This window comes from Euleptes europaea, chromosome 16 (assembly GCF_029931775.1).
Source record: "Euleptes europaea isolate rEulEur1 chromosome 16, rEulEur1.hap1, whole genome shotgun sequence".
NCBI classification, from domain to species: domain Eukaryota; kingdom Metazoa; phylum Chordata; class Lepidosauria; order Squamata; family Sphaerodactylidae; genus Euleptes; species Euleptes europaea.
Window position 1 is genome coordinate 28208795 of NC_079327.1, and position 26749 is coordinate 28235543.

A 26749-nucleotide genomic window follows, 5' to 3' on the forward strand; every position below is an offset into this window, starting at 1 on the left:
CGCTAAATGCTTTTTATCATGCTGCCAGAATGATCAGTCTTGATTTCACTGGAAAGCGAGTTTCCTTTTAAAAATGCATAGATGGCATGGGAGAGGAGGTTAGTGGGTGGGGATTTCCTGTAAATGCTGTCATATTTTATTCCATTGCTTTTGCAGGAGGAAAAAAAATAAAACAGATGGAGTTCTTTTAAATAGTTCTTTTAAATTTTACAAGACAAGGCCAGCTCTTAAATCTTTCTTAGTGAAATGATTAAATGAATACTTTATAACTACTCCGGACTTTGAGACATCTTTATGACTATGAGATTTTGACAATTTTATTTATGGCTGAAATATAACATTTCCTCATTTAAGAGGGGAACACACACGGGGATTAGTTTCCCATTTGTACCGAAGCCTAAAACAGATGAGAAAGTCTTGCAGTTATATATATTAATTGTTATCTTGCAAATACAACGTACCTATAGTCATAAAGATTTTTAGAAAGTTATGTATATTTGTAGTCTGGACCTATGATTGTTTTGACCACTGAAGAAGGCCATTGGGCCGAAACACTTTTGGTCTGGTCAAAGTCTAATTTTGTGATTTTATGTGTATCTGTGTTGTATTTTTACATGAGCATGTTGTAGTCCTGGTAGACTGTTGCAGGGCCTTATATATGTTATTGATTTTAGCCTGTAATAAATAAATACATATTTTGTATTGACATAACCTTTATATTGTATTCAGAGTACTAGATGCTTGTTAGTAAGAAAGAGGCATGGAAAAGGAGATGACAGGGTGCCTACCTGTGTTAGCGTTAATATTGCAATATGACTGCTACATCCAATAGAAAGGTTATATGCATCGTTCACTTTAAACATTCATCAGTACAAATTTACTGCATGAATAAAGTGTGGCTTTCATTTGTCTTTAGTGTTTGGGGAGTGGGAAAAGTATTTACAGGGCTGTCCCCAGCAAAGTTACACCCTTTGAAGCCCATTGAAGTAAATGGGCATAGAAAGGAACAAAAACAAAACAAAGGGCGCTAACTCTGTTAGTGTCAGTGAAAATAAAATCTTGCACTTCAGTTAGGTTAATTATTTTGTTCATATTGGATGTCATTCATTTTTCCCATATTGATGTAATTGTTGAAATTTTATAATGAAAATATGCCAGAATGGTTTAAAGAAACACATCTTTTGTAGATTGAGGCCACTGTTCCACCCCAGAGCTTTGAACATCCTCATTAGTTGGCTTTCTCTTTTGCTTCACAGTAGGGCCATTCTATGCATACATTGTGAGTGTGTAAAGTGCCTTCAAGTCGCAGCCGACTTATGGTGACCCCTTTTTGGGGGTTTCATGGCAAGAGACTAACAGAGGTGGTTTGCCAGTGCCTTCCTCTGCACAGCAACCCTGGTATTCCTTGGTGGTCTCCCATCCAAATACTAACCAGGGCTGACCCTGCTTAGCTTCTGAGATCTGACGAGATCAGGCTAGCCTGGGCCATCCAGGTCAGGGCATGCATACATTACTTTGCACAAATAGAGCTTTCTTTATCCACTAAAGTAAATTAGAAGTTATTGTGGCAGGGAGGTCCATGTATCCGTTTAGGCTCCCATTTCCACACAGCACCATGGGGCAATCAAGGTGCTCCAATGTAGTCCTGGGAAAATGGTGCTCACCTAGGTCCATTTATTTCACTTGGACAAGAAGACTGTTTCTATAGTGCACCTATCTACCTCCCATTTCCAGGCCATCCTCAGAATGTGGCTAACATATCAGTACCGAGACCTTCTGTGCTCTTGTTTTAATCAGGAACCAGAATTGCTTGTCCACCTCAAATGTGCAAAGGTCTCAATAAATATAAATCTCTTACAGCTGTAGCACTCCTAAAGTTACTGATGTTTCTTCCTCTGAATGGACAGGGAGAGTGCTTGTATTGAGTTCGCACTATAACACCTTACCTTCAGCCCTCCTGGAAGGCAGGTATCACCGTACTCCTTTTTACCAACGCTTACTGTATGTCCATTCAAAACTGAGAAAGTGGAAACCATAGAACATGTTCTGCTCCAACGCAATTTTTTAAAACTATATAATATCGCAGTACATTCTCCCCGTATTGTCAACCTTCCCTGGGAGATCTGAAGAAGCTAAAGTTTCCCTTCTCTTAGCAGACTCCTCCCGGGAGATAACCACACAAGTAGCCAAATTTTGCCTTTGGTCTTGTGGGATCCGCAAACGGCTGACGGAAAATCGAACCCCATAGATGGTCTTTCTTCCTCCTATTCAAATCATCTTTCCCAGAACCATTAATAGTCTTACTATTTTAATCTAACTTTTAATTTTTTTATCCAGAGCTGATCTTACATCGAAATAAATTTTATTTTATTTTATTTGAGTTCACACTAATACTGGGAAAGAGACCTTCCTGAACAAGTGTTTTGCATACACATGTGCGGTGGGGTTGATCTGTATGTGGCTAATAGCTCCTCTGAATGCTCAGCCTGGCCACAGCCCCTTCCTTTAAAACATTGCAGTGCAGATCATATTGGAGCCCACCAGTCCTGTGGTGTGCTGGCCCTGTCCACCCCCTCCAAGCTGTGCAATTGACAAAAGGAGGAAGGGGCAGGAGCAATCTTAGTGATTTTGGGGCCCTGGGCAAAAGTCCAGGATGGGGCCCCAGAATCACTGCCGCAGGCTCAAGAAAGGGGTGAGCCTTTCTCTATGCAATGTGGGTGGGCAGATGAGCTGGCTCCTGCCTAAGCCCTTAGTGGGTTGTGGGCACAGCTACTGCTGGCTCTTCTTCTTCTTTCCTCCTCTGTTAGGAGCAGGAAAATGCTGTGAATGGTTGAGGGGGGGGGGTTCATCCAGCCCAGGGCAGCTGCCCCATATCCTTTGTTGTTAACACTGCCCCTGGGTGGAGGCTGTAAAAAGTGATGTGAGTCACCTGGCGGAGAGGCAGTGCTTGGCACCGTTGCCACAGAGTCCTTATGTTTCTTCCCCCTCCTCCACCCAGGCACAGTCAATGCTTGCAGTGGAGAGCTGAACGTCTTGCTTTCACTTGTTATTCTAGGTGACGTGTTATACCTTAAACAGTAAATGTCAGCTGAGAGTGAAGAGCAACACATGCTACTGTTGTGACTTGTACAACTGTGAAAAGTAAGTGCCTACAGACAGCCGCAGGTCAGAAAGCTGCTGCCAGTCTAAGATCTGCCTTTTCCACCCCTTAAGGAAAAACAACAACATGGCGTAATCCAAGGAATGTCTCAAATTCATTAAGAAATGGCCAAATGCCAACAAGAAGGCTCTACCTTTTAAAGTATGCATTCATAATGTTTTCCACAGGATCTGGGAGGAATTGCAGGCAGGGGTTCCTAATAGTTCAATCCACTCCGAGTGGGTGATCCAGTATAATGCACCAGTGTTGCCAATTATATCCAATTCTGCTGGCCTGGTTCAATACGAAGAAAGCAGAAAACTGCTTGTTTCCTGCACACTGGGCATTAAATCCTTTTGCTCGGAACCTCCCTCCCACACAAATATGCGTGCCAGCACTAGTACAAGATGTTTCATGTTTCTCAAAAGACCAAAACAAAAACCAGTTGGAAAATAGCCTCACAGGGTTATTCTGCCATCTCACTTACTCTGGGTAAACTGATTGCTCTAATTTGCCATAAAGCTCTTGGCTTTGATTTATAATTTCAACCCAGAATTTACTCAGTTCATTCTCTTTCCCTGTTGCTCAAATGCATTTCCACTCTATTACACTTACATTTTATTATTTATACCTAACCCATCCTATTCCAAAGGCACAGGATGGTATGACGCACCCCCCTTTCAACCTCTTCAATATCCCACTCTCTCAGCCTGACTGTATATGCTGAGGGAAAGACATTGGCCTGAGTATATTTGTGAGGAGATTATTTTCCTTCTCCTCCAGTCCCACACCAGTATTTACCTCAGAGAGAATACGACACATGAGGCTTTTTAACTTAAACAGACCAAACAGGGATGTTTATTGAACAGAACTCACAGAGATTGATTTTCAAGGAAAAGGCAGAAATTGGAGAGAAAACTCAGAGTCAGGTTTATGTACGCAAGATTGCTTCAAAGAGATAGCGTAGATGTTTTCTTCACTCAAGTTCCTTCAGTTCTTAGTTTCACACTTACTCAGATTCAGACTCTCAGACTCTGTCCCCAGCCTAGCTCACAGGAGCGAAGGAAGTCTGAGTTCCTTTCCCTCCTCAGAGAACTCACAGAAGTTTGGGGAAATATCCAAAATCCCTCTTCCAATTCTCTCTGATTACTCCACACCAGTGGCTGTAATCCTCCACTCCTCCCTGCTACTGGAATAGCTCTACCTCAGAGACTAATTCCCCTTTGTGACCTGAGAATGGGCCCTCTCTAACCCAATTCTCACTCCTGTCACTACCACAGGTTGTGTGTTTCAGTAGCTTTGGCTTTAACAGAACCCCTCAGGTTCACAGAGTACAGTCTGGCTTCTGCTCAGTCTCGCTACCAAGCTCAGAATCTATCACAGCCCTCTCTGGCTGGTCCCAAGCTTCGACTACTTTCACAGCCTTCTATCCAGGCTGGGTCCCAAGCTTCGAATCCTTTCACAGCCTTCTATCCATGCTGGGTCAGAAGCTTCGACTACTTTCACAGCCTTCTATCCAGGCTGGGTCCCAAGCTTCGAATCCTTTCACAGCCTTCTATCCAGGCTGGGTCCCAAGCTTCGACTACTTTCACAGCCTTCTATCCAGGCTGGGTCCCAAGCTTCGAATCCTTTTACAGCCTTCTATCCAGGCTGGGTCCCAGGCTTCGACTACTTTCACAGCCTTCTATCCAGGCTGGGTCCCAAGCTTCGAATCCTTTCACAGCCTTCTATCCAGGCTGGGTCCCAAGCTTCGACTACTTTCACAGCCTTCTATCCAGGCTGGGTCCCAAGCTTCGAATCCTTTCACAGCCTTCTATCCAGGCTGGGTCCCAAGCTTCGACTACTTTTACAGCCTTCTATCCAGGCTGGGTCCCAAGCTTCGAATCCTTTCACAGCCTTCTATCCAGGCTGGGTCCCAAGCTTCGAATCCTTTCACAGCCTTCTATCCAGGCTGGGTCCCAAGCTTTGAATCCTTTCTGTCTCTCAGAGCTCAGAGTGTCAGCTCCTGGCTGCGCCCACTCTTGGTCTGTCAGCTCTTGCTGCAGGTTAACCCCTTATCCATCACAGATGGGTAACAGAAAACACAGATGTTAAAACTGCACTTCTCCCCCATATCAACCCATTAAGATGATCACAGGGAATCTTAGGCTTTGGAAATTGTCAAGTAGAGCTGCTCCTGAGACTTCCTATAGTCTGCGCTGAATAGTGTACAAATAGTAAATACAAGAGGAGATTCTACAAAACTTGGTTGGACACAGAGAACAGTTTCTATGGCTGATGTTTCAAAAGTTTTCTAACAGAGCAGTTCCTCAGTGGAATAGGCTTCCTCGGGAGGTGGTAAGCTCTCCTTCCCTGGAGGTTTTTAGGAAGAGGCTAGATGGCCATCTGTCAGCAATGCTGATTCTGTGACCTTAGGCAGATCATGAGAGGGATCTTCTGGGCATGGAGTATGGGTCACTGGGTGTGTGTGTGGAGGAGGTAGTTTGGAATTTCCTGCATTGTGCCGGAGGTTGGACTAGATGACCCTGGTGGTCCCTTCCAACTCTTTGATTCTAAGTGCATTTGACCCTCTTGAATTCTGTTTGTGCCACATGTGAATATGGGGTAGAGTATGTAAAAAACTTCAAATAGTCTGTCAAGCTACTGTGGTGTTTGTTTTCACATTATAAGTTAAGAGCCAGTGTGGTATAGTGGTTAAGAGCGGTAGACTCTAATCTGGAGAACCAGGTTTGATTCCCCACTCCTCCACATGAAGCCAGCTGGGTGACCTTGGGCTAGTAATGGTTCTCTTGGAACTCTCTCAGCCCCACCTACCTCACAACATGTCTGTTGTGGGGAGAGGAAGGGAAGGAGATTGTAAGCCGGTTTGATTCTCCTTAAAAAGGTAGAGAAAATTGGCATAAAAAAACTAACTCTTCTTCTTCTTCTTCTTCTACAAACTCAATTAAACATCACACATGGAAATGCCTTTGTTAGGTAAGGGACCAAGCACTTAAGGCCTTTATAAACAAAACTGTTGCCTTGAATTGTGACTGTATAGCTAATCAGGGCAAATGTTGCTGCATTTCTATAATGTGCTTTTGGTGAGCCACTATAGTTGGATATAAGCTGTTGCATTCTGGGCAAACTGAAACTTCTAAACAAAATAATCTATTGTGATGGTCTCGCCATGAGACTGTGATGATACGAATGGTGGTCACGAGGTCTGAATTTGGCTGCAAGAAGGCTTCACAGTAGTGAAAAGGGTAAAACATGCCTGTGTTAATGTTGCCAAGTGAAGTTTCAGGCCCTCTGACTGGATCTAAGACCATTCCAAAGGGGGTGAGCTGAAATTTCTCAGTGACAGGAGGTTGACTGACCATTCAGCCATTAGGATGGCTTTGGTTTCAGTCGGGCAGCCCAGATGTAATGTCTGACCATCAGCAGATAGTATCAGCAGAGCCTTTATGAACACATGAAGCTGCCTTATACTGAATTAGACACTTGGTACATCAAAGTCAGTATTGTCTACTCAGACCGGCAGCGGCTCTCCAGGGTCTAAGGTAGAGGTCTTTCACATCAGCTGCTTGCCTGGTTCCTTTAACTGTAGATGGTGGGGACTGAACCTGGGACCTTCAGCATGCCAAGCAGATGCTCTATCACTGAGCCACAGCCCCTCTCCAAAGCATGATCAAAAGAAGTGGCCCCCCAACTTCATTTTAGCCTTAGCATAGCACTCCTTCAGATTCCATTCTATTGTTAGTATGGTTGTAGCTATTGAATGCGCTTGTACAGAAATAGTGCTGTGCCGTTTACAACTGTTAAAAATGGTGGGTGCTCCAGTCCTGGCTTTATACAGCAGGTCTTTGCACAGCTGGCAAGGCCATTTACATTTTTTTAAACATTTCCTGAAATGGCATACAATGCAAAGGGGGAGGTGATTCAGAGCTGTAGCTGTTGCAGCCTCCAAAACTAACACATTTCTGTAAAGCCCATCCCTGGTGAAGATTAGAAACGCATTTTTTAAAAAATATTGGATGCTCCATCCATTTTATAACAGGGGAAGTTAGCTAGATTCCAGCAGCTTTGAGGACAGTCAGAATTTTTGAATACCATCACTATCAGAGAGGAATGTAACACTGTGGGACTAGGAATCTGGCACTGTTTTTTCCTTAATTGCTCATGATGTGCCATTTCTCCCCATTTCTGCCAGCTCAGAACACTCTACCAGCTATTACGAGTTCCTCGGTGTGAACAGTTGCCAGGATGTGGTTCACCTGTACCGGCTGCTCTGGTCCTCCACTGTCTTAAACATCATTGGTTTGTTTCTTGGCATAGTTACTGCAGCAATACTTGGTGCATTTAAAGATGTGGTAAGTCTTGAGCTATTCCGGTGATAAAAATCTGCACAGCAGGTGGTATCCTACCTGAGGCTAGAAAGAGGTTCCTGCAGCTTAAGGAGCCTTCCTGAAACTAAAGTGGAGGAAGAGCCACTTAACTAGAGGAAACATCCTTATGCTGGAGGAAGGCTTAAAACTTTGAATAGTGCTGGGGAAGGGCATAGGTGAGCTTGTTAATGCTATAATGACGAACCACAGGTACCCTGACAAAGCTGCACAGCAGCTTTTAAAGGTCCTCAGGGGCTCAGCTTGGCTTGGGACCATGTCATGGGGTGAGAAGGGGTTCCTGCTTCCCCCCTGAATTGTTTTTCTGTGCTCAGCGTGGTGTAGTGGTTAAGAGTAGTGGTTTGGAGCGGTGGAGTATGATCTGGAGAACCGGGTTTGATTCCCCACTCCTCCACATGAGCTGCGGAGGCTAATCTGGTGAACTGGATTTGTTCCCCCACTCCTGCACACGAAGCCAGCTGGGTGACCTTGGGCAAGTCACAGCTCTGTTAGAGCTCTCTCAGCCCCACCTACCTCCCAGGGTGTCTGTTGTGGGGAGGGGAAGGGAAGGTGATTGTAAGCTGGTTTGAGACTCCCTTAAGTGGTATAGAAAGTCGGCATATAAAAACCAACTCTTCTTCTTGCATTTCATTAGTGCTTACTGTGGCTCAGTGTCCACGTTTGACTTGAATGTGTCTGTTTGAATGTTACCTGTGTGTAGAAGAGTGTATTTTGAGTGAAGGAGGGCTGCATGTGTATGTAAATATGGGAAGGGGTTCAAGAGTGAAGGAGGAAATGCAGCGAGGGATTTTACACGTGTGCTGGTAAAAATGGATACTAGTCATGATGCATACCTATTCTCTCCAGGATCAGAGGAGCATGCCCATTATGTTAGGTGCTGTGGAACAGAGGTAGGATAGTGCTGCTGCAGTTGTCTCGTTTGTGGCTTCCTAGAGGCACCTGGTTGGCCACTGTGTGAGCAGACTGCTGGACTTGATGGGCCTTGGTCTGATCCAGCAGGGCCGTTCTTATGTTCTTCAAATGGTCCTGGGAGGAGCTGTGTATGCAGCTACAGAATGAAGCAGACAACTCACCCTCAGCACTGTTTTGGCCTGGGAAAACAGTGCAAGAGGAGGGAGGGAGGAGCCTTTCCCCTTACATCTCTGTAATGGAAGAGTTAAAAAAAAAAAAGCAGGGAATTCAGAGAACCTGGTACACATATTAGTATAACGTTATATTGCTGCAACTATAGTCTAGGGCTATTTTAAAAAATATATATAAACCCTACATGAAGCAGAGCGAGTAAATCTTTCTTTTTAAATTGTTGAAGCAATAGTTGTTGAGGTTTGTTTTGCCTTCCCCCTTCCCTCAGGGGAAGGTTAAGGGTTAGGACTGAAGACCACAGGACAGGGCAAAGCATGTGGAATATAAGAGTAAGTCAAGGGGCTTTTTCCTGGCTGGCATCAAACTCTCTAGGGCAGGATGATTACATTCTTCAAAGATGGCTCTGGGCCTGTACAGGTGACTTGGTACTGCCTTAGGCTGGCAGTAAAATGGTTCCTGCAAGGAGGGAAGAACATTTTCCTCTGCTCAGTCCTGCATGCTTACTTACCATTCTAAGCTGTGTTCTCTTCAGCTACAGGGAGGCATGTTTTCAAAGAAAGACTGTAGAAAGAAACAAATCCCCTGTGTGGAAGAAGCACAGCAATGACTGTACATGCTTAATCCAGCTTTTTCTCTACAGATGTTTAGAATATCTTTCCCCACAGATCGTGGCCTTGAAATGGTTTAGAGGTATTTCAGTAAATTCTGCAGCGCTTCCTCCAACTCTCCCCTATCCCAGTCAAGAGGGTATCTGCTGAACACATCAAGGTCATTCCTTTTCCTTACTGGGTTTGCTGCTGCTGTTTGCATTTGATTCTGCTTGCTGCTTCCTTCTGCCAAGGTTATTTTATTTTTGGAATATACTCAGCAAAAAGAAAAAAATGATCTAGCAAATAATTTCTTCCTGACGTAGCTACCTATGCAGAATGACCTTGATGTGTTTCAATTCTACTGCTACAGTGGAACTTTTCTGATTATGCAAAACAAACAAACACATTTTTACAACTGTCTGCAGAAAGGCATCTGCTTTACAATGGCAATCATTGTGCCTGAAATGTCTAGAAATGGGAAACTATTCAACTAATTCTGATTGGGATCTGCTAGGAACTGAAGAGCAGTCATACATGCAATCAGATGCCAGTCACATCCCGTTTCCAAAGAAGGTGGGGTGCCAAGAAAAGCAATTGACCTTCATATTGGGTAAAAGAGATGAAGTTTCATTTTTTTACATTTCTTTACAATTTGGATTGCACTTTGCCTAGATTAGGACATTGTTTGGGGAAGATGTTAAAGCCGAAACAGATGTTACAGTAGCCATGGGTCTGACTTGTGGCCACCAACACCATTTTGAAGAAGATTTTTGGCATTTAAAAATACTGTGAGGCTCTTTCGGCAATGGAAAAGGTATTCAGGGGCCAACAGCCTGGTCCTGCCATCCCCTGGACTGGATCAGGATTAGGCTGTCATGGCATGTTTAAATGACCAAATTCTTCTTTAAAATGGTGGCAGCTGACCTGTGGTCACCATACTGTCTAGTTTGGCCTTTATTAACTCACCAAGCACATGTGAAAAAAACAATCTGATGAATGTGAAAACCAGGGCTTGGCAAATAAGCAAAATATTGGCTTCTTGTGTGGTACAGGCTCCCGTGTCCCAAATTGCCTTCAGCTCTGCTCCTCCACCACAGATCCTTTATAATCCAGCTCAGCAGATTTTGACCTACACTGGATTTTGTCCTTCAGCAGCAGCCGTCCCTCATTATCCATCGTATCATTTACCTCTTCAGGTAGGTGCAGAAGGAGTCCTGCCTTATTGCTTTGTCTGTCTGCAGGTTGCTCTGTTGTGGCATTGCTAGATTGGTTTGCCGTGGGGAGCTTCTTTTGGTGAGAGGGAGGGGCTCTCCTCTTCTGATCTTGTGCCAGTTCTGATTTAGTGTTCTGCTTGTTCCTAAACAATGCTTTATCTATCAATAGTGTATGTATTCACAGTGCAAGAAATACGCAGAACGAGACCCTCTTCTCCCGACCGTAAATCTGTATGCAGTGGGTCATCTGAAATATTTATTGCTGTTACGATTTTTTAAAAATTGAGCCAACAAATTGGACGTCTGCAGAGCAGAAGCTGAGACTCTGTTGTGGCAGCTTTCAGATGTACTGAAAAGTCATGGTTTTTTAAACCATTATCTGTGCAATGAAATATATCCTTTGCCACCAGAGACAGCGTGATAGGATGTCCAGACATAAATAACAAATCTACATGAAGTAACAAGACATACAACATAAATCAGTTATTCGGCTTCTTGCCTTGCTCCCAACTCCTAGACATCCACTCTCTAGTGTTGTCTCTGTGGCATGGTGGACTCAAAGGTGAATTCAGTGCTGTGAAAAAGGGTGCTTTACAAACCCAAACTGCAGTGAAATGTCACAATTAGCGACAGCGTGTAAACTGCAGTTTATCATGCCCTCTGAATTCAGCCTGTAAACTGTGCTTGGATCTTGTGTAATCTGTACACAATATTTTATTCATTTACTTATTTAAAATATTTATTAGCTGCCTTTCTTCCTTACAGAGCTCAAGGTGGCTTACAATATTAATAAAATACATAAAATATTACATAAAAATAAAACCAAAATTTAAAATCATAATTTAGGGCTGATTTAATCAAATGCAGTCCATTTATCAGTCCTCAAGGCCCCATAAGTCTCCTTTTGCTTTGGCTACAACAAACATGGCTCTGAAATTTGTTGTTGAAAGCTCTTTTTGTTTCATTACAGCCCACCAACCATTTCCCAACATCCTCATCAACTGATATTTCCTTATCTGATGACACCCAGCCACCATCTCAGTCCAGCTCCAACTACGGTCTTCCTCCCAATGCCCCTCCGTTATATACACCGACCTACTTCCTGTCTGGTGAAAAGCCTCCACCATATGTCCCATAGCCTGGAGACCGTCATCAACAGACTGTAAGGTTCAAGAAGAGAAACCATCACCGTGGCTGTGCTGCCTGTTCTAGCTGTCATGTTGTGTGGCATGGTACTGGTCCTCTTTTGCAACCATTTGCAACCAGGAGACAAACCATTTGCAACCAGGAGACAATTCATGAAAATGAATTGCAGGTGTATCTTCTAAACTAGAACAATTGGTCAGGCAAAGGTTGCATGTGGTCATTTTCAACCTCTCTCTTCTGCTATCGTTGCTCCCTCCCCACAGTAGCTATTTTTTTTCCAGTAGACATTTCAAAGACAGCAGAGCCCTGCTCAAGAGAGAGCCACAAACACTATCTCGTGCCCCAAGATGGTGAATAGGGATGTCCCTTTAAATCCAAGAGGGATAGGAATGGTCAGCTCCATCCACACAGAAGAGAAATGCTGGAGCATACTGCAATACAAACCATTTTGTGTGCGGATCCCCTCTTGCTGAAACCACACCCAGGACTCTGGCTGCCTAATTTCAGTTTCTTATACTAAATCTGCATTGAGTTTTGCCTTGTAGCACCAATTTAGAGAATTCAAATAGTTTCCACTGTAGAGAGAGGCAGTTAGCTATCAGAGACGGTGAGAGAGAGAGAGAGATTTCCCTTTTCTCATTAACATTAATTAGTATCTTCTTTTGGGTAAAGATGTCTTCCAAAAGATTGTGACACTTATTTTACAATAAAATATGCTGTGTGTGATATATATGTATTTTTAAAGTCTATGCATGTTATAGAAAGGACAGAGAAAGCATTCAGATTTAGTATGAACTGTTTTTCCAAAGGGTAAATATTGAAATATCAAACTATTTTAAAAGATTTGAGCTCTTTCTTTTTGTGTGACTATTGTGCTGTGTCATACTTAATACTATAAAAAATAAAGCTATCTTTTCCGTATGCTACAGATTCATCAAGCTATGCAGTGTTTATTCTTGGTATGTCAAGCGTGACAGTGTACTCATAGTGCTGAAGAAGCAAATGCATGAGCTTGACATCACTTTCCTTCTCTCTTATGTGCAACATTCATGATTAGGGGAGGGGCTGTGGTTCAGTGGTAGAGCCTCTGCTTGGCATGCAGAAGGTCCCAGGTTCAATCCCCAGCAACTCCAGTTAAAGGGACTAGGCAAGTAGGTGATGTGAAAGACCTCTACCTGAAACCCTGGAGAGTTGCTGCCGGTCTGAGTAGACCATACTGACTTTGATGGACCAAGGGTCTGATTCAGTATAAGGCAGCTTCATGTGTTCATAAAGGCTCTGCTGTTACTATCTGCTGATGATCAGACAGTACATCTGGGTTGGATCTGCAATCTGCAAACATGCAAACATGCCTGGCATCCCAGAGGGTTGCTTATTTAATGACAAGACATAAGGGGGAAAATAAGTGGGAGAGAGAAGCAAGGAATGCCCCATTCTCTTGGCTCAAGGAACCTCCATCTGCCTCTCTTGGGTTCTCCAGGCTAGCAGAGGGCCTTAACCAAGCTGCACCTTCCCTCTCCTATGCAGCCTGCTAGACAGCATGGGGAAGTTGTGAAATATGCAGCTCAGTGTCTGTTGTGCTCTATTTCCCCACTAAGAGCTGGTTATTCCATAGGGCCTCTGAATCCAATCCCAAAAGAAAACCAGACCAAGCAGCCAGGGTATTGTAAACGGGCAAATGGCGTAGTTTGCAAGTCCCAATTCTCACATAGCAAACTGTACTGGCTTCTGGTTTGTGCATGAAATTAAGAAAAAGCGCCATGGCATATAGGTCAACCAGTCTATATCAATAATGGCTATTTGCCAAGCAGAGTTTTTCCAGAGGGTCATATTCGAGCCTATTGTGTCCAGGTTTGCAAAGAGAAACATGTGAAGGTTGTTCCCTAGACAGGAAGCCAACTTCAAAATCTCATTGGCAAATAAATAACTGATACCAAATTTAACTAATGTCAAAGACCACCAACATCATAATGTCAAAGGGGAAAAAAGAATAAAATGTGCCCAAAGACTGTACCTTGCTACAGTTAAGTCCCAAAAAAATTTCACGTTTTATTCTTCCATATTTTGTAAGTCAGGAAGCAGCATTTGGAAATAAAAAAATACAGAACTATTTTTAATCTTCCAGTCCACGTGGAACATATTACCAGTCACAACAGAATAGATATGATCTGTCTCTTCACTACTCACCTTAGGCAATCATTTGCAGCTTTGGGTTATTAGTTTCTGAACTATTTACAAATATATTACACATTTGAAACTCTCCAAAGTAAAGAAATAGTTCAATAATTAACCTGACATTTGAGCTTCAGTGGCTCTACATAACTTCAGTGTCCAAGAGAACTATACACACAGTGCTGGAAGTCTGAATAATTTATATCTTTTTATATATATATATATATATATATATTTAAAAGAAAGCATTGAGAGGGTTTTTTAATATAAAACTTCGGGTGTTCCAATTGTGTCTAGTGAGCAGTCTCTACTGGAGGACAAGAATGAGATGTGATATCATTGGACTTGTCAAGAGCCTCATCCAGATCCAGGGTTTGCTGATTAACTTTCACCGTCATGCAACCATGGTAGAAAGCGGTGACTGGAGTTGAAGTGACAGGAACATCTGTGTTTCAAAGTAAAGGGAAGGAAAAGCATCTTTGAACATTACTATTGTTAACTAAAAACCAAAACCAAGCATTTTCCTTTTTGGCATTCTGCAAACGTTTGTGGCTCTATGACTAACACTAGCTTCACAAAATACTTTAACTGTGTAATTCAGGGAAACGTTCTGAGAATGAAATGTTGGGTTTCCAGTTTTGCATATAAAGGTTAAAAACTGTAGATTCAGGAGCAGACTCTCACTCTTCCCTTCTTTTCAGATTTCCTTCCTAGCCTTCTTTACAAGATCTTCTCTTTACTATTAGATATGTTTTTGCACCAAGGCAAGTTTGTTCTGCGGGGCATGTCAAGGATCACAAGGTCTTTACAGCCCTTCAAGCACTGGCATAGATTAGAGTTCTGTCTGAGAAAGGCTTTCCCCAATATCTGCTTGCCAGAAGGGCTGGATTAATCATTACGCTACAGACATTATACAGCAAGAACCTTCCTCTGTTATAGCAAAAAGGATTAATTTAGAAATATCTGCTGCTCAGGACACGCAGGCTGTTCTGTTACGGGGGGGGGGGGGAGACATAGACATGCATATTTGAAATGCTTGCAGCCTGGCCCACCCTAAGAACAAAGTGCACATTCTCCATAGTCAGCAACTCATCAATGGTGTGGCATTGAGATAGCAGGGAAAAGAAGCCTTCCATATGCTCATTACAATACAGTCAGATAAGCAAAATATTATCAGAATGCCCATTCTTCAATACAGTTAATATAATTAACCCAAATTCAATAACTAATGCCATTCTGTAACAACTGGACACATTCTGATTTGGTCATTATTCTGAGGTCTTTGCCATCTGGTATCATTTCCACAGGCAATGGGAAGAAAGAATGACTCAGCACATTGGAGCCTGCTAGGGGTGTTATGGAATCTGAAGAGTTAGCAGATCTTCCTGCTGAACAACATCCATTTGAGTAACGTTTCTACATACAGCATTTCCACGAATCACATTAATGGCCTGCTGGTATGGGGAGACTTTTTCAGTTCTACACGAGTGTGGTTCTTGTTTGTGAGAACTATTCTTCTGTTACAGGCTGTGCCCGCTGGGGTGTGTGTGTGTGATGAGGCTTAGGTTTTGACCCCTGGGGCAAATAGACAAGCATCTCTCCTTCAGGGCACCAAAATAGGTATGTTACTTGCACCAGCTGGCAGACAGGCAAATAAGGCTGTAGACTAGGGAAGGTGGGAAGAAAGCAGAAGAGGCTAAAGCTCTGTCCCCCTGCCTGGCATGATAGTAAACACACACAACAATAGCAGAGATCAGTGGAAAAGAAAGGATATGAGATCTTTGTACATGGGAGATCTGACTATGGAGGACTGGATATGTGGTACATCAGTGGTGGTACCCCACATACACAAGTCTGCCCATTTTGGTGTAAACTGGACAGGAAAGGCTACTTTTCTGCAGATAAGGCATGAGAGAGGGAAGCTAAATTCTGCCTCCCACTAGCTTTACTGCATCCCACTGCTTGAAGCACTTTTCTCCCAGCCTAGTTCCAATACCAGAAATCAGATAGGCCAGTGCAGAAAAGAACCAGATACACTAGGGTAAGGAGGGTACAGATACAGTAGGCTAACATTCCTATCCTCACTTGAGAATCCCCTCAGGGAAGATAACACACAGTTTGGTCAAACCTTCCTTTCCCCTCTCCACGATTGAGAATTTTAATCAAATGGGTCCCACATATTGGCACAGAAGACTTTTTGGATGGGAAAATGAGTTATTCCCGAAAATGTGTTCCCATTGAAACCAGTGGAAACCAAATGAACGAATGACACCAAACAGGCTTAAACACAATGATAAAACAAATGGGGGTAACGACAAACAACAGTTTTGAGCCCAAAACATTTTTTTTTTGCCTACAGTGTAGGCTACTGTTTCACAAATGACTCATATATAGTACTGTTTGAAAGAAGCAAAATTTACTGCCAGACATGGGGCATGCATACAGGATACGGATATTTATCTGACTTTAGGGTTGCAAACTGCCTAAAGAAAAAAATATCCTGTCCCTTTATCAGAGGCTGTTATTTACTAGGTGATGTTATTTGCCTCTGTCTTCAGCTGCCTGTTTGTGCACGTTAAGCCTCAGTTAAGGGGGCAAGACTTTTTTTTCTTTAGGCCAGTTAGCAAGCCTATCTGTCTTACAAATTGTTAAGAATTGACCAAATAATAGATTTCTGTTCTTCTCAAATGTGCTGAAGGAAATTTGCACTAATGAGACTGAAGGTAACATGTAGGTCATACATCTTTTGATCAAAGCTTCATTGGAAGTGTTAAAAATCTTTTAGTAGATGCCTACCAGTATCCATGTAAACACTGAAGCAGGAAGAGAGAGAGAGGATTTTAGTATAAGCCAATACATGAAGAAATCAGCTTATATCAACGTTATCTGTAACTATTAATTCATAATTCACCTGTAATTTAAAACTACAGAGAATTCCCCGACTTGTACCCATACACACACACACACACACACACAGTGGTTTTGAACTGGTCTCTCTAGCTAAGTTTCTAAGAGCACCTTTATCTGCAGCAACTAACAGATTCCAATTTTAGTATATGTGCTGCTGAAGCAACTAACAGACAGCTTTTTGTAGCTGAGCTAAAACAACCTGTTCTTCCCTGCAAATCAAGCCCCTGTAAAAGGTGTAGTAGGCAGGTGAAACGTTCAAGTGAAGGGGGGAACTGAAAGTGTCCTGGAGTGTTCTCTTTTTGTGATTTGAAACAGTGGCAGAGTTCCGCCCTTTAAAGTCCACCAAAATTAATGGATTTAGAAGGGTGCAATATGCTTAGGATGGCACTGAAAATCAAAGACTTTTGTATGTATTCACACCTAGCATATCAACAGGACAAAACAATGTATTACAGTTGAGGGAAAATTAATAACAAAATGCATGAACTTAAGGAAGCCATAGGATTGCCAGCCTCCAGGTACTAGCTGGAGATCTCCTGTTATTACAATTGATCTCTAGCTGATAGAGATCTGTTCACCTCAAGAAAATGGCTGCTTTGGTAATTGGACTCTATGGCATTGAAGTCCCTCCCCTCCCCAAACCATGCCCTCCTCAGGCTCCGCCCCCAAAACCTCCTGCCAATGGCGAAGAGGGACCTGGCAAACCTAGGAAGCCACTTGGCACTGTTTGCAGACACATCATGCAGCATTCCCCATTAAAAGCAAATCTAAATATCCATTGTTTTATAAGCATGATTGATAAATCCAAACAATATTATTTATCCATTTTCTTTTTATGTCTTCATCTTTTTCTTATCTATCAAGATTTCAAATTGTTCAAAAAGTTGAAAGGCCTACTGCATGGGCACTGCAGATGAAACAAAAATACCCCCCTCCGCTCAAACAATTAATTAGAAAAGGAACAACTGATGAGGCCAGGATCTCTGCCCATTAGAGAGCCTTGTTAGACCTTGCACAAGAACCCGACACTCAATTAAACATCTTCACCAATCTAGCAGGAGTGTAACATTATCTAGATAATAGTTTAATCCTGTTCAATTTAACCCCATTCTTATTGAACAAAATGCAATTTGGGATGGTATGATTCGTCCCACACATTAAGAACCCTCCTTGCATGCAGCTCTGGATTTATGGAAAGGATCCTTCCCTCAGGCATGCTACAGAATCTTCCCAATTCCTCACTCTATCTCCTGAAGTACAACAGTTTATGTCAAGCACAATTTATCCGCTCTCCCCACAAAGTATAGGGATTAAAGTTAATCCTTGAGGCCTTAAGGCAGGCAGTAATGGACAGCAAGTCAGGAAAAACGTTGCATCTTTCAGAATTCTTCAACTATCTGAATAAAAACTACTGAACCGTGCAGTGTTTTTTTAAAAACTGACTGGGGAAGAAGAAACTCTGCAAGCATTTCCACTTCTCTGTACCTTAGAATTTCTCCACGAACTGAGATGTTTCAATTCTCGTTTCCTTAAAGTTGGCAGACCAAAAATAAAATATAAAAAGGAAAGCAGATAAAGATACCCTAAAATTAAGGAAGCTTGCTTCCCACCAAAGACGGAGGCAACTAAGGAATGCAGCATCAGGATCCTGCTGGCCATCCCTGGTAGTCATCTTAAAGGCAAAGGTAGTCCCCTGTGCAAGCACCGGGTCATTACTGACCCATGGGGTGATGTCACATCCCGACGTTTACTAGGCAGTGTTTACAGGGTGGTTTGCCATTGGCTGCCCCAGTCATCTACACTTTTACCCCCAGCAAGCTGGGTACTCATTTTACTGACCTCGGAAAAATGGAAGGCTGAGTCAACCTTGAGCCGGCTACCTGAAATCAACTTCTGTCAGGATCGAACTCAGGTCGTGAGCAGAGCTTTTGACTGCAGCTTACCACTCTGTGCCATGGGGCTCTATAGGGTAGTCATCTTACCTCTACCATTTCCCGGTCCTTTTACATTCTACAATTTTCAGGTAGCCTTGCAATATATCAGACTAGTTACACAATGATTTTCTAAGGGCCAGCTGACCTACCACCCAGCCATGTAGAGACTAAGCATGATGGGGCGGGTGCAATACCCACCAGAGCCTAAGCATGTAAAGAAATAGGCTCGGATCCAGTGATCCCCAAGGGGAACCATAAATGGGCAGCACAGTTCTGTTTGCACAGGATCTTGTGAAACACTGCTTTCCACCCTACATCTTGCAGGCCATTTATGCTTGGTTACTTTGGTTCGCGTTCTCCCCCGGATGGCTTCAGGGCTTTGTTGAAGTTATTCATGATTTTTTCCTACCTTCAGAAGTCACTTTGCACTTGTCCTGCATTTTCAGGAACCTGTTTTATTACAAATTTAAATTTTGCATTGATCCCAAAGGAAACCTAATCGAGGCAATTTCTGTGAATAGTCTAAACTGCCAGTTGCTCTCCCTATGCCCATTCCCGCTTGCCCCTCCCTCATCCAACCCCTCTCCCTTGAAGTCATTTTGGTGAGTTTTGGTAGCCTGTTTTAAGATCTTGGGGAAAGGAGCTGCTGTTTCTCCCTCCCTCAACCTCATATGCATCCTCCCTGGTTAGTTTCAGCAAGTGAAAGTTCTTTAAAGTTTGCCTAGACCCTGCGTTGTGACTACCAGAAACAAATTGGGGTGTGTGTGGGTTCCTTCTCTGCTTTGGTTGTAAAACGGCCACTAGGATCAAATACATTGTAAGAATCCAGATGCGGGGCTGGCAGGGGCTGGTCACCCAGGGCTCCCTGCTTCCCTTTTTGTTTTACAGTGGTATTTTAGTGAAATTCAGTGGTAAACTGCCTGAATGGGGAAGTGGGCGAGGGAGCGCCAAGTCTTTCCCTCAGCTAATCTTCATTACTGTTTATTATTTTAGTGTTTTATCACTAAAATACCACTGCAAAAACAAAAAAGCGAGGAGACTTTCAGACATGCTTACTTGGGAGTAAGGCCAGCAGGATTTAGTGGGACTAGTGTAAACGTGCCCAGGAGTAAGCGTTTCCCCCCTCCCCTTGGTTAGTTTCACAGCGGGAGTTTTCAGACATCAAGGCCACTTGGTTAATAACAAATTAACGAATCCCACGGTGGAGCTGGTCATGTATTTAAAAAAAAAAAACATCACAGCCAATTAAAAAACATTGTTGGGGGGAAGGACTCAGATGCTCCGTCTTTCACTGGGGACAAATAATTGAGTACAAGATACTCCTGGAATATCTTTGGACCAAAAAGCCCCCGTGCATACAGTTTTGAACCAATGCAAAATTCCAAAGCATAAATGGTCAGTGTTCAGAAATTGTTTGCACAGTATCTTGTACAAGTGGCAAAACAGTTACATTGTGTTTAGCTTAATGCAAGGACCTAGTATGGGGTATCTTTCACACTTCTGCCAGCGCAAAGACCCTAGCGCAAGTGGAAATCTTCCAGTGGATTCAAGCCATAGACACTTGTTTGTTATGAAGACAGAGGAGGAGGATTCCTAGGAGTACTGCCTACGCATGCCAACATTTAGGTGCCTACAGCTCGGTTCACGTTGAAGTTATACGCATTATTTGGTGGGAGGAGGCAAGGTTGCGCAGGTCATGGTTCATTCCCAAGTATCATTTATATATAATTCCAATTGCCCAATACCTTCATAATCCTTAGATACACAGAAGTAAAGAGTATTTCAGGCATATTACTATGTAGACCTGTTTAAAGTTTGATATGAACACGTAACAGAAAACCAATCAGGCAGCCAAAATGTTCATGTCTTTACTACAGCAGTTTTCACTACCAATGAGATAAACTTCTTGACTAATAGCTTGCTTCTCTGGCAGTGGGAAAATTCTCTGGAGCCAACATCCAGTACTGTGGACATGTATCACTACTTTGGGTGGGTATATATTAATCCAGGCTGCACATTGGGACTGGATCCTACCACCTTTGCTGCTGGTGAAGGAAGAGAAGGGGCTCTGTTGACTACCAGAAAGGTTAAGCCAGGAAATGTGAGGCCCACGTGTATAGGAGCCACAGAAAACATAAGAGCAGCCAAGTTGGGTTAGACCAGTGGTCCATTTAGTCCAGCATCCTGTGTCACACAGTGGCCCATCAGTTACTCTGGATGGCCACTAACAGGGCATAGAGGCCAAGGCCTTCCCCTGATGTGGCCTCCTGGCATTGGGATTCAGAGGTTTACTCCCTCTGCCAATTGCAGCTCCCTTTAACACCATGGCTAGCAGCCATATATGGACCTGTCCTCTATGAATGTGTCCAATCTCCTTTTAAAGCCATCGGTGCCTGTAGCCATCACTATATCCTCTGGCAATGAATGCTATGTCTTAAGTGCTTATTGAGTAATGTACTTCCTTTTGTTCCTGCTTAATTTATCGCCCATCAGCTTCAATCGGTGCCCTCAAGTTGTAGTATTTTGAGAGAAGAAATTCTTTTTAACAACTCTCTCCATCCCATGCATAATTTTATAACTCTCTATCTCGCTCAGCTATCTTTTTTTCCTAAACTGAAAAGTCCCAGTCTCTTTAGCTTTTTCTCAAAGGAAAAACGTTTCAACCCTCTAACCATCTTGGTTGCCCCCTTCTGTGCTTTTTCCAGCTGTGGAATATCCTCTGTGGAATACAGTGACTTGAACTACACACAGTATTCCAAACGAGGCTGCTTCACAGAACCATACTGGGGCATTATAATATTGGTTTTATTTTCAGTCCTTTTCCTCATAGTCCCCATAATGGAGTTTGTGTTTTTCATTGCTAATGGCACACTAGATTGATGTTTTAACCAGTGTTGATGTTGGAGCGGTAGACTCTAATCTGGAGAACCGGGTTTGATTCCCCACTCCTCCACATGAGCGGCGGACACTAATCTGGTGAACTGGGTTGATTTCCCCACTCCTCCACATGAAGCCAGTCATGGTTTTCTCAAAAGTCTGCCTCACCTCATGGTTTTCTCAGAAGTCTGCCTCACCTACCTCATAGGGTGTCTGTTGTGGGGAGGGGAAGGGAAGGTGATTGTAATCTGGTTTGATTCTTCCTTAAGTGGTAGAGAAAGTCGGCATATAAAAATCAACTCTTCTTCTTCTTCTTCTTCTTCTTCTTCCTCTTCTTGCTATCTGACCTGAAAGTCCCTTTCTGTCCCTTTCAGGCAACATAGTTAAAATTGAGATTTTTGGCCTGAAGTGTGCAGGGAAATTGGTTGAGTAGATTAGCTGGTAGGATCCAACTGTGGGAAGTCAGGGGAGACTCACTGCCACAGCTGCCAATTCAAGGTGAATTCCAAGAAGCCCCAGAAAACCGGCAGTTGGCACAACAGAATGTGAACTGTGGTATTGGCACCAAACCCCTCAAATAGCTCAGACAGCCAAGTTCAAACTCACTCAGCTGTTGCTCAAGCTAGTCTGTCACCCTTGTGTTATTTATTTTCTATTAATCTCTGTTCACTTGACCACTTGGGTTGATGGAGGCCATGGGAAAATCCTACATACAAAACATCATGGCCAATTGTGAGCAGTTGTGTCACATACATAATTAAGTTCCAGAATGCACTAGAAGTGGCATTTTTTATGGCCCACATGTATTCGGTGGTTAAGATGAGTAGGCGCCTAACATATTGCCAACAGAGAGTGAAATGAATTTACTAGACTTTCTTCTGGTAAGAGCAAAAAGCCAAACTTTTCTGGAGATGGATGAATTGAAAGAAAACATTACTAATGACACAAACAACACAAAAGGACTGCCCCTTTGCATTCTCAAAGGACTGGCAGTAGCAGACCAGATAGTTAACTTCACTACTCTACTCGCACTAGAGTCTGAGGGAAGAACTGCTACCCATAGAATGACTTCTGTGTTACAAATTGTTGTATGATAAATATCTCTCAGGAGATTCTCATAGGAATAAATGTACTTTCTGGCACATTTCCCTTCAGTACTTCTATGCAATCCTCATTTTTTCTCCAATGAAAGCCTGAAAATAAAGCATGGGATGCAGTTTAATACAATACCTAACAACGGATTTCTCTTGGGATTGTAAAGCTGTAGACTTTTATTCTTCCATTGTTTTGAATAATTGTTTTAAATCTGGAACTTTTGTCAAATCTTGTTATAATGTTTGTTATACTGGTCAAAGACCGCAATAAAAGTTTTATGATTATGATTTCTCTAGGGCAACAGATTGCTCCTTTCCCAGTGACAACCCATTTCCCCCTAGGTTTAGTTAAAATTCACTCTCACCTTTCACAAATAAGGTTAGCCTTCACATGATTAAAAAAAAAAAGCCAGTAATTAAAAGTTCCTTCTTTGAGTCAGGCCATGGTAAAAACAAAGACAGAGAACATTACTGTGTCCTTGACCACCAGTTTCATGAACAGTTAGAAAGAATCAGTAATATGGTTTGCAAAATTTGATAATCACCTGGTAATCCTCCCACGTAGGTCTTTACAGATGACTGCAAATAATCGTCCAAGATGGTCAGGTTCTCTTCTAGTTGGGAATTGCTTAGCTCACTCTGTCCAGCAGTCCCATCCACGGTGAGCAATATCTGGCTGCGGCTGATCGCAATATCGACCAAGTGCTCCTGCTCATCACAAATATTTACCACCAGTCTGCATACCACTGTGTTCTCCACTGCCAGAACAATGAACTGAACAACAAAGGAACAACATGGAAGTGATACATATTCATATAACCCCTCCTATTACTTTTAAGCCACTTACGATGGCCTTGGCGGAGGGGCCATGGCTCAGTGATAGAGCATCTGCTTGGCATGCAGAAGATCTCAGGTTCAATCCCCGGCATCTCCAGTTAAAAGGGACTAGGCAAGTAGGTGATGTGAAAAACCCCTGCCTGAGACCCTGGAGAGCCGCTGCCAGTCTGAGTAGATAATACTGACTTTGATGGACCAAGGGTCTGATTCAGTATAAGGCAGCTTCATGTGTACATGCGTGTTCAAAATGCTGTCATGTTGCAGTTGACTTATGGTGACCCTGTCAGGTTTTCAAGGCAAGAGACTAACAGAAATGGTTTGCCATTGCCTGCCTCTGCACAACAACCCTGGCATTCCTTGGTGGTCTCCCATCCAAATACTAACCAGGGCTGACCCTGCTTAGCTTCCAAGATCTGACGAGATTGGGCTACCCAATCATTGTAAGTTGTAGTGGGCACCCATCCTCAAATATTATGTTATCCTTTACTTACTGGTGAAACTGAACAAAGTTTATTTTGAAGTTAACCACAACACAGTAAGTTTACAACAGTATCCAATACCCATGTCCTTGCTGGGTTACCTGTATGCACGTACACACATGAAGCTGCCTCATAATGAACCAGATCATGGCTCTAGCAAGGCCAGTACTGTCTACTCTGACTGGCAGAAGCTTCCCAGGGTCTCAGGTACAGGTCTTTTACATCACGTACTACCTGATCCTTTCAACTGGAGATGCTGGGGATTGAACTTGGGACCATCTGCATACGAAGCACATGCTCTACATCTCAGCCACAGCCCTTCTCCTACCTGTATCGGTCCATTTAGCTTAGCACTTGGTTTCCACCAGTGCCCAGGAAGAGATTTTCTCCTCTCTGCTAATCATTTGACACGCATGCCTAAGAATTTAACTTTTTCCCCAATTCTGTTATACAGAATTTGTAACAAATTTCAAGGAAAGGACTTACTGTGTGATCCCAAGCATGCTTAACTAGAAGGGTTGCTATTCCAGCCTCTGAAAACCCCACTCTAACCCCTATGCATATTCAGCAGTTCATTTGACTTCTGAGATTTCAGAGAATATTGCCCACAATCTTTCGAATGCATCTTCATGACAATGAGAGCAGTGAAGCTGTTATTTTTAAATGATAGCTAACATTCTTAGAAAACTTAATTCTGTGCCCATAACCATATTTTGCACTCCAGAAAAAGAGTGTGTCCCTTACACACAGTCCTGCCAACACACACTTGCTTGTATAAAATAAAAACAGGATGGTTACTGGAGTGCAAGCTACTAAAACAAGATCCTGGCAGTGTGAATGTCTTGCCTACTGATAGAATTTTTACAAAAGGGAAAATTTCAAATGGGGGCTCTGAATGCCACTCTATTCATGCTCTTCTCCTTTCCAATGGGATCTAGCCATCTGGAACACAATCCTCCAAAACTAGCATTTTTATTTCCTATTGACTTCGATGGAGGAGCTAAGCATATGTTTAAATCTTTCCCACTGAAATCAACGGGACTTAAAGAGAGCCATCGTGTAGTGGTTTGGAGAGGTGGTTTGGAGCAGTGGACTCTGATCTGGAGAACTGGGTTTGATTCCCCACTCCTCCACAAGAGCAGCAGAGGATAATCTGGTGAACTGGATTTGCTTCCCCACTCCTCCACACAAAGCCAGCTGGGTGACCTTGGGCTAGTCACACTCTCTCAGCTCCACCTACCTCACAGGGTGTCTGTTGTGGGGAGGGGACGGTGATTGTAAGCCGGTTTGAGTCTCCCCTAAGTGGTAGAGAAAGTCGGCATATAAAAACCAACTCTTCTTCTTCATTAACTTTGGTTTAATTATGCATTACAGATACTATCTTGTCATGGTCATTTAACCCCCCAACATACCATATACACACCAAAATTTGTTTTATATATACCTGTTGTTTAAGTTTTTTTGTAGAATGATAATCAATAAGAGCAACTGACAAAGGGACTGTTGCTTCATTGTTCACTAGGGCAAAGAGCACCCCGGTATCTGTAGCTGGACGCATTAGAAGGTTTATTTTTACTTCCCATTTCTTCCTGGTTTCATTATTGCCATGAGGTTGTGCTAGGGGGAGAGAGATAGAGAGATGTGGTTAACATCAAAAATGTTAAAAAAGGTCAAATAATCAAGCATCAGATAAGATTTTCTTATCTGAGACAATAGCTGCATATATAAAATTTTATGCCTGCAAGGAAAAGGCAACAGCATTGCCAAATGAAACTATTTCAACATCTCTTCCAATTCACAGAACGTTGTGCATTTTTTCAGATTATCTGAAACCAAGGTTGCTCGGATCCAAGTAGCACAAACAGAGCTCAGATCACCTTCCCTCTCTTGCTGCGTAGCCCTCGAGTCAGGGAGCCACCAGGAACAGTACTTTGGATGATGTTGGGAGTTGTGAGGATGGTGGGAATTAATGAAACCCTTCTCTTTACTGTCACAAGTCCCTTCATACTGGCTGGGGAACAAACATTTGGACCCAAAGCTGAGTTTCTGTAATCAATAGAGAGACCATCAACTTATGGTGGCCATAGTGTTTACCATCCAACTTGGATATCAGACATCTGCTGCAAGAAGCGACTGAACCATCTGATTTTTTACTCTAGCTGAGGAGAGATCGCTTTGAACAAAGCAGATATAAAGAGAACACTGTCTGCATCACCCAACTGTGCCCTGGATTCAGTTTCCACTTACTTCAGTTGTTATGTTTTGTGAAAGGATACCACACAGCACCATGCAAACAGAAAAACAATCCATACAATGCTTGTGAAACTGACAGCAGGAAGCCTTGCACACATACCCCAATCCTGCATTAAAAAAACATTTCTTGCTGTTATGTGCACAGTTCTAGTTGTAACAGAAACTGGCTACAAAGAAAGACGTTAGCAACATTTAGAACAGAGTCTAGACAAATCAGAAAATGGAGTTAAGACAGCAGAAGTAATTGTTTCAATACAGCAAACATATTTATTCAACTGGAAACGTTTTTTTAACTATAGCAAGCCACCTTGAACCACAAGAAAAGCAGTTTATTTAAACAAATAAACATTGCCTGAGGTTCAGTGAGAGAAACTGACTTTCACTATTGCATTTTAGGGTATAGTGAACTCCTCATGGTGGACAGTAACTTGAATGAGCAAGAACCCAATTAGAATATCAAAATGCAAGTACTTTAGTGAGACATCAAAATACATATTAAAATGTTTATGAGAAATGCATATACTTTATAGGATATTTGACTTATCTTAAAATTAACATATAAGAAGCATTATTATTTTTTCATTCTCTATCATACTCTCCACAACAGACAGTCACTTTAAAAAACAAACAAACCAG

At 42.7% G+C, this 26749-nt stretch overlaps 2 protein-coding genes across 2 annotated transcripts in view; one reads left to right on the forward strand and one right to left on the reverse strand.

Annotated features, from left to right (window-relative positions):
• Positions 1–11589, forward strand: part of TMEM255B (transmembrane protein 255B) — a 54596-nt gene extending 43007 nt beyond the window's left edge. Inside the window, exons 6-9 of the mRNA XM_056861944.1 lie at positions 3056–3141; positions 7332–7491; positions 10250–10393; positions 11382–11589. Coding sequence (XP_056717922.1) covers positions 3056–3141; positions 7332–7491; positions 10250–10393; positions 11382–11549 — 558 coding nt within the window. The 3' untranslated portion in view covers positions 11550–11589. The remainder of the gene's footprint in view (positions 1–3055; positions 3142–7331; positions 7492–10249; positions 10394–11381) is intronic.
• Positions 11590–14013: 2424 nt separating this feature from the next.
• Positions 14014–26749, reverse strand: part of GAS6 (growth arrest specific 6) — a 54925-nt gene continuing 42189 nt past the window's right edge. Inside the window, exons 13-15 of the mRNA XM_056861943.1 lie at positions 25305–25477; positions 23090–23318; positions 14014–14174 (exon numbers count right to left, since the gene is read on the reverse strand). Of these exons, the coding sequence (XP_056717921.1) occupies positions 14023–14174; positions 23090–23318; positions 25305–25477 (554 nt within the window). The 3' untranslated portion in view covers positions 14014–14022. The remainder of the gene's footprint in view (positions 14175–23089; positions 23319–25304; positions 25478–26749) is intronic.